General features: G+C 35.0%; 1 protein-coding gene across 1 annotated transcript; it reads right to left on the bottom strand.

Moving 5' to 3' along the window:
* Positions 1 to 339: 339 nt before the first annotated feature.
* LOC133788427 (eukaryotic translation initiation factor 3 subunit A) lies at positions 340 to 6052 on the bottom strand. Its single transcript, XM_062225906.1, has 13 exons — positions 5904 to 6052; positions 5326 to 5807; positions 4817 to 5032; positions 4321 to 4689; positions 4210 to 4239; positions 3435 to 3662; positions 3161 to 3322; positions 2483 to 2704; positions 2176 to 2376; positions 1892 to 2101; positions 1649 to 1729; positions 1371 to 1572; positions 340 to 1128 (listed from the first exon to the last, which is right to left on the bottom strand). The coding sequence occupies exons 1-13, from the start codon at positions 5947 to 5949 to the stop codon at positions 626 to 628; spliced, it is 2952 nt and encodes a 983-aa protein (XP_062081890.1). The 5' UTR covers positions 5950 to 6052; the 3' UTR covers positions 340 to 625.
* Positions 6053 to 8373: the final 2321 nt, after the last annotated feature.

Raw genomic sequence — 8373 nt, 5'->3', positions numbered from 1 at the left:
TAGTTCTACTTCTATCCAATATAATTTCGAATTTTATTTGTAATGCATTCAATTGCTTGGATCTCAGTGATTTTTAGTGTCAAGGCAACTGACATTTTATATTTGGTTTCAAGTGTCCCTCGTATCTGTGGGCACCTTATAACACTCTTTTCACGTCCATCATTTAAGCGGGTGATGAAGATTCACACTCAAATTACATGCAATTATTTTACTAGTGAAAATAATATCATAATTTTACAAGTAATTTTAATTATGTAATTTTGAAGAGTCGCCAAGAGAAAGCCAGAAACCAAGCATAGCAAGCAAAAGACAACCTAAGCAACGACGAAAGCAAAAAGATAAAGAAAACAATATCCTTAGTTATTAAGAACAAATAAATTAATAAAAACTCGGTTAACTCCTCAAAGATTACAACGAGAGCTTCCAATATCATGATGAGTAGTAGTAGTACTTGCATGATGGCAAAGAAAATCATGGAAACATAAAGGAAGAGAAGAACAAAAAAAGATTTTAACAGGTCTTAAATACTCGGTTATTATCTTGGGTCCACCAGAACGTCCAAAAGCATATGATCAATCAAAATTGGCCCACCTTCAAGCAAATACAACACCAAACTTTCAGGTGCTCAACGTTCCGACCCACGAGAAGACCTAGATGATGACCAAGTAGAAGTGGATCTCGGGCCACCAAATGAAGGTCTTCGGTCATCGCTACCACCACCACTACGCCACCTGTCACCAGGTGGCTGTGATGGCCGATCACGATCATCCTGCCGGCTACCCCAACGATCAGTTTCTGGAGGGGCCTGTCCAGATCCTTCAGCGCCCTGCCTCCGCAGCTTAGGAGGCACATACCTTCCACCAGTTTGTGGTGGTGCGGCAGGTGCAGCTGTGCCAGCACCATTAGCAGCAGCAACTGCAATAGCAGGAGCAGCTGTAGTCTCGCTCGGACGGGTAGCAGCAAGAGGCTCGGGAGGCTTCGAAAGCCCATCAGTCGATCTCCCCAACAAAGCTTCTTTCCTTAGCCTTTCCTTCTCTTCTAGTTCCCGTTCTCTTTGGCGCTGCTTTTCAGCAATCTCATCCAATTTTGCTTTGCGTTCAGCTTCTTCTTTCTTGCGCCTATCAGCCTCTGCATATTTAAAACACAATTACGAAGAAACAATGCCAATTTAAGAGAGAGACATTGCGTGTGCTTAACATCCATATTTGACTAACAATGTGGGAAAAGGAATAGTCAGAAACAATTTTATCAACTGATGAAAAGTTGCAAAACTATTAAAAATAAATAAAATAAAAATCCAAAGAATGATAAAAAAAATGCACTAATTTTCTTACAAATACAAGGATTTTTATATAATGTACATAAAATACCTTCACGCTTGCGAGCTTCCTCTTCTTCACGAAGCTTTCTCAGTCTTTCTTCCTCAGACCTCACATAAAATACTTTCTTTCTTAAAACCTCTCTTTCCTGTTTCCGAGCCTGAATCATTTGACTGATTTGCTCCTCTCGTTCAACTCTTCTTCTGTCAAACTCTTCTTGCCTGCGACTCATCACCCGTTCTTGAAAAATCACCTATAGAAGAAAAGAACAGTGTGTTTAACATTCTGAGTCAGAAGTCATTTGTATAATTGTAAAATTTCAAACCAACCTTGTAATCCAATATGCGTGACAGTCTATTCTTCTCCTTAAGGTCCCCTTGATGACGTTGTTTGCTTTCCACAATCTCCCGCTGCAAAGCAGAGTAGAAAAAATTACAGCTACATGTCAAAAAGTAGATAAAAGGCCACTATGATGCTATTGAAATACAAGAATAACGCCGTGCTTAATTAAGATTCACATCAAGAACACTTTTACATTTACACACACGCATACATAAACACAGATAAAATACCTCTTGTTCACGTTCGTGAAGTATCCTCTCTTCCACCAATCGTTGCTGAAAAGCAGCTTCAATCAAGGGGGCAGATTCCTCCCTTTTAGCTCTTTCCAAATAATCCATTGTTTTTGCCAGTTTTTGCAGTTTCTTCTCCATTTCTTGCCTCTCTCTGAGTTGTTCAGTCAGTGCCAGCTCCATCAACTTTTGCTTTGAAATCTTTTCATCCTGTACGAGAAAACAATTGTTAAGATTGATCCTTCCCCAAAAGACAATAATTACATCAAATCAAATCAACTCACTCCTTCAAGAATTTTTTTGGCCCACTTCTTGCCAGGTAATGTCTCCTGAAGTAGAACCTGAGCTTCTTCTTGCTCCTTCTCTTCTATTTCCTTGCGAATTCTAAAAAGCTTTCGTTGTTCAATCTCATCCGCAAGCCTCTTCTTCTCTGCCTCTTCAGTTTTCTTCTGCTCTATAAGCCTCTTTGATTCTTCAACACGTTCCTAATCAAAGACAAGAAAGTCAATTCCTTATACTTCATTTATTTTTTAACAATACAAAGACTATATTTCGAACCTGTGGCCCAAGAAGTAAAATTGAAATGCATACCATTTCCAAAAGTTGACGTTCCTGTTCTTCCTTCCTCTTCTCAATAATTGATTTCCTAGCAAGAAGCCTTTTATGTTCTTTATCCACAACATCCGCTAAAGAAGGAAGCACTTCACCCAATTTAGATGCTCTCTTAGCAGGAGGATATATCAAGGCTCTTGCTTTATTTAAATTTTCAGCAAGAATGGTCAAGTGATCACGAAGAGCATCTGACTCGATACCCTGAAGACCCAATTAGAAAAGTACAAATTTAGGAGCCAAGTAATAATAGAGACTAAAATACAAGCAACATCGCACATAAGCAATGACACCAAGTACTACACTGATCAAAGAATAAACAAGCAAGCGCTTTAAAAATTCCTTGCATAGAGAGAGCCGGGAGGGGGGATACATAATAGACAAAATCCTTAAAGATTTTCCTTGCTCTTCATGGAAATATACTTTTCCATGAGTTTTTCTCCCAGATAAAAAGAGAAGAATTAAAGAAAAAGCAACTAAATTCATAATCTATTATCCCTACCAAAATGAAGAAATTTATGTCATGGTTAGGTGATTGTATTACCAGGCCCAAACATGATCATGATCTCTCATGTCATCGACAAAATCTGCAACATGCATCAACCAAAAAGTACAGCAATCTTCCAGACAAAAAAAATATAAGTGCTAGAACCAACTTACAAGGCTACCAAAGAGTACAACACCCTTCATATGATCAACCTTCATTGCAACAAAATTGTGCTTAACGGCATCCACAGAAATCTTCTCAACAACAGAAAAATCATAGAATGGGATCATTTGTGATAGACATTCAATTTTCATTGTCTGATAAACCTGAGAAACCTGAAAAGTGCAAACCAAAAATTAACAGATGCAAGAGAACAATCCAATTAATTTGAATAGAAGGCATTAAAACTAGATGAATTTGAATACAATATAATAAACATTGATATACCTGCTGAAGCAACCTCAGAGCGGCAAGCTTCTCCAGAGAAGGAACATATTGAGATAGTTGAACTTCTGGTACAGAAGAAGCAGAAGACAGCTTACCCCCAACTTTTGAAATTTTTGTCAGCAAGGGCTGTACCTTCAAGGCAAGATCTAAAGGTAGAAAGTCATGCTCCAGCAGTTTGTAAAGATCTTTTACTTCCTGGGTTGCACAGCTTAGTACCCCTTTTGAAACCTGTAAGTGAGACCATATCAGCGTGCAAACCAACAAGGCATAGAAACTATATCCCATATATATACATGAACCTATGGAAAACTACTAAAAAATATGCAGAATATTATGCTCCATTCCTGTGTCAATGAGTAAATATTTATATATATATATACACATGTTTGTGTGTTTGTGTGGATCTCCAGTGTGTGTGTGTGTGTGTGTGTGTGTGACATTCCTATGCCACCAACTAATCACAAGTAAGACTAGAGGAAATACACACCTAAGAGAAAACAAAGCAATGCATGTGTCAGTACGACACCTTAGCAAATACTCTAGTATAAAAAGCACAATGCAATGAACTTAACCAAAATAATAATAATATACTTAATACTGCAAGTTGCCTATTAGAATTTGCAAGCGTTAAAATTAACTGGAATTAAAAGTAACACTTGGGGAGAAATAGTTCTTAATATCCATCACTAGCAAAGCTCTAATATATATAAATATATATATATAATAAAAGAAAAAACGAAGGGAATCATGAAGTAACTAATAATATAAAACTTACCAGTTCTGATAGAAGGGATGCCCGTGAAAGCTGAGCCACAGAAACGCATTATCAGAACAACGACTATGTCATAATACATGTGAAACAAAACTACTTAAGTAAAAGAAATACCACTTCTCCTCTCTCAAATTTAGGCTCAAGATTAAACCCTATGAGATTTGCCATCCTGAAGTTGCGCTCTTTCTCATTTTCAAGCTCCATATGAGATGCACCACGCCTTCGATCATATGGAGGAACGGAAAGTGCAGCCAGAACAACTGATGATGCAATTAACTGCAGATCCTTCTGGTTTAAGTTCTTATTAAAACTCTTCTGGAGATTGAAAAGCTTGACCCATGCATAAGCATGATATAGATGGCTAGAAGATATCCAAAAAATTTCAGATAGCTTGGCATAGTAAACCACCATCAATGATGCTTTGGGAGTTTTCTTGACCAAACACATCAATCCATGAATGTCTTCAACAGAGCGAAAAGCTTCCTGTGGAAATAATAATATTATTCATGAGAAAAAGGCATAAGTTTTTATTTCATAACATAATGTGTCCACTGCAACAAAAGTTTAATCTGATTAAGATAAGCTTATCGCTAAAGTACTTCACAGAGACCTGCCAGAGCTCGAGTTCAGTGGCAATCTTTAGCTGCTCAAATCTTGTATCGAGATACAGTTGCAAGCTTTCTGGTAATGTCAGATCAGGTCGGTCTCTTTGGTCTCTGTATTTGTTCAAATTAGCTAAATGGTTCCTAATAATTTCACACAATCTGCGAAACTCAGTTGTTCGTTTGTATTGCTTGCAGAACTGGAAAGCTCGGTGTGCTGTCATCTATAAATAAATACCAATAAACAGCCAAAATGTTATTTTTCACTAGAAATAAAACAATAGAAAACTACAAAAATGTTAATGGGATTATACATGTCAAATAAACAAAGAAATATCAAAATTTTCCAACAGGTATGTTCAGTTAGGGTAACGAAGATGGTGAACCTAATATTAAATAAATTACTAGTGTAATCTCTGGGGCACTAAACAACACTACAGAGACTAACATTTAAGACAAACTCAGTTCACTGTTTACACTAAATACTAGTTAAGGGAGAAAAAGCCCTAATAATTACCGCATAGAGTGCCTCCAACTTCGAGTTGTTCCTTAAAATTTCCAGCACTGTTCTATAGGTCTCCCACAAAAACTTGAACCATGGCGTAACAAGCTCACGATCCGATCTATCCTTGCCCTTCTCTCCACTAACATAACTGAGCATAAGATCTTCAGGCCTCTTATCGGCTTCAAGATCATCGACATCGAGTGCTTCTTCCAATGCTTGGGCCTGGCTACGAGCCTGCTCAGCTTTTTCAGTAGAGAGATGCATAAAGTGCTTGATAACCTCTTCCAAGGAAGAGACATTCACTTGTTGGCATATGATACGGTACTGAATCAAACCGTCCTTAGCGAATCGACCACGCCGTAAGTCCACACAAAGCTCTACATACTTGAACATAATCCTCTCCAATGGCTTCTGCCATGCGCGATGCTTCTTCGATGTAATTAGATCGTGCAACGCTTGCAGTGCATCTTGCTTTTGCCCAACATTAATCAACTCTGTACCCACACATTACAGCCACAACCAATTTCAGATTATACAAAACCACAAATTATTACAAGAAGATAAAGAACAAGAAAAACAAGCATACTGACCTTCGGCGCGCTTCAGAGCGTTCTCGGGTTTGGCATAGGACGCCATAACCGAAAATCCAAAGTTTCTTCAGATCTTCGACAACAAGAGGAAGGAGAGGACAACGAGACGAGAGGATAGAGAAAGAAAACACTATTTTTAGGGTTTTATGAGCTGAAGAATGGGTTTTTATATCGAATGATTTACTAAAATACTAATTTAGCCCTGATATTTTAAAAATATTACCTGGGCCCGTTGGACTTTTACTATGATTATGGTATTTTTGAAATGTAGCAGTTTAACTGTGGTATATTTAACATTATACAATAAATATTTGGTAATTCTAAATAAGTACGACATAGTAAAAAGGGAAATTTTCATTGTTTTTTATAATTTAATTACAAAAATCACCGACAAAATTTTATTTACAAACATACCTTACCACGTCATCAAAATATATCAAATTCTAAAAGTAATATACTTGAATTTGAAACTTTCCCAAAATCTCAATTTTCCTATTTTTTTGGGTTTAAAAAAGTAATTTCTTGGTTACTTAAAATGTTAATAAGTTACTAATTATTACTTTTTTCATGAAAAAAATTATTTTTATAGCATATTATTTTATATATATTTTGGTTACCTCTAATATTTATTTTTTGAAACTTTTTTATCTTAAGATGTTAATTAGTCATTTTGAAGTTATATTATGGTGTATTATTACTCAAGATACTTTTACATTGTCAATTAGTCATATTTTATAAACTAATGAGTTACAATAAAACATAACAAATTATTATATAACTTATTATTAAAAGTTACTTTTAGTATACTATAGAGTAATTTTTTTATATTATATTTAAAAGTTACCAAATAATATCCTAACGAATCTATTTTAAAAAAGTTACTCATAATATTTTTAAATAAATTTAAGATGTTTAGAATACAATATAGTATCTTTTAAACGTAAAATAAGAATATAGATTTTAGTATATTAAATTTTTATCAAGTTTAAAATTTAGTTATTGTTTGGTCAACACAATATAAAAAATAAACTAAAATATTGTTTTTTTAGTCTTGTCATCTTCTTCGGCGACTGCCAAAAAATATATGCTTCCCACATATCAAAATAAACACATTAAATAGTAGGTCACGATGGTACCACTTTTGAGTCCAACTGACTAATGGTGTGGCCGAAAAAGTTTTCTTAAATTAAAGATAAGAAATAATGTAATAAATTAATAAAAAAAAAAGAATATAGTGGAAAGAGAGAGAAGAGCCCGTACCATGAAAAAAGCAGTATAAAAAACAGTGAAAAAAATAACTAATTGGTAACTTATTAACATTTTAAATAACCAAAAAATTACTTTTTTAAACCCAGAAAAACAGAATAATTGGGATTTCGGGAAAGTTTCAAATTCAGGTATATTACTTTTTGAATCTGGTATTTTTTTATGATGTGGCAATGTATTTTTGTAAATAAAATTTTATAGATGATTTTTGTAATTATTTTATATTATAAGTATATGATTGTAAAGATCCCAATTTACAAATATACAGTGAATTAGAAAGAAAAAAAAATCTAAACGTACGACACTTAAATCTAATTACAAGTTTATGGTACCGACCAACCCATTATACCTTCCAAAGCCCACTAAAAACTTCTCCAACCCAAAATTTATCATATCCCCTCCATGCACCTTAAATCCATAAACAAATACAAAGATCTTCCGAAACTTACGTAAGCTCTAGCTAATTTATAATACAAAACTTTAAAAATAAATCTTTTTTTATTAATTTCATATAATTATTAATTATCTCTTGATAAAGGCATTTTAGGTTATATATTTGTTGTCTTTTCTCACTTAAATAATGTTAGTTTCTAGTATTTTTAGGTGTTTCTAGCTTTGTTTCACGAGTCTTTGATTTTTAGGCCATAAAATATTTTATGGGAGTTTATTGATCAATTTTGTATATTTTGTGGCTAGATTTTGACGGGAGACAATATGACTCAAGAAAATGAAGTTCGGGACGAGTTTGAAGTGTTTTAGAAGTCCCTAAACCCGAGATTCGAGGCTAAAGTTGAAGATTTTGAAGAAAATACACGAGTACTGAAAATGGCCATAGGCCGCGGCCTCCCAAGCAGAGCCCAGCAGCAACGACCGCTAAGAGTCAATGGTCGCAACCAGATTGCGATTTTCTGGGCAAAATGGCTCCAGCGGCCGCGGCCGACGACTAATTTTTTCCTTAATTTTTAAATTTTAAATGTATTTTACAAGGATATAAAAGGGTTTAGGGTTAACTTTTAATATAACTTTAGAATGCAAATTTTAGAGTCTGGAGTAGGACTGCACATAAATATTGGTGGGCCAACAATCCAACCCAACCCACACCGAAAATGGCCCGATTTTGGTCGAATCTTACTTGGTCGAAGGCCCTTTGGTGGTTAAATGAGAAGGCCGAATTTATTTATATATAAATATAAGTAAGAACACA

This window comes from Humulus lupulus, chromosome 7, assembly GCF_963169125.1.
Source record: "Humulus lupulus chromosome 7, drHumLupu1.1, whole genome shotgun sequence".
In the NCBI taxonomy this organism is placed as follows: Eukaryota; Viridiplantae; Streptophyta; class Magnoliopsida; order Rosales; family Cannabaceae; genus Humulus; species Humulus lupulus.
Note: the sequence above shows the minus strand (reverse complement) of the source record. Positions and strands in the feature narration are given on the sequence as shown.

Coding starts and splice junctions, on each gene's coding strand:
- LOC133788427 (XM_062225906.1), bottom strand. CDS start 5,949: ATGGCGTCCTATGCCAAACCCGAGAACGCTCTGAAGCGCGCCGAAG. Junction 5,808..5,903: donor CGCTCTGAAGCGCGCCGAAG/GTCAGTATGCTT, acceptor GTGTGGGTACAG/AGTTGATTAATGTTGGGCAA. Junction 4,690..4,816: donor CTGAACTCGAGCTCTGGCAG/GTCTCTGTGAAG, acceptor TTATTTCCACAG/GAAGCTTTTCGCTCTGTTGA.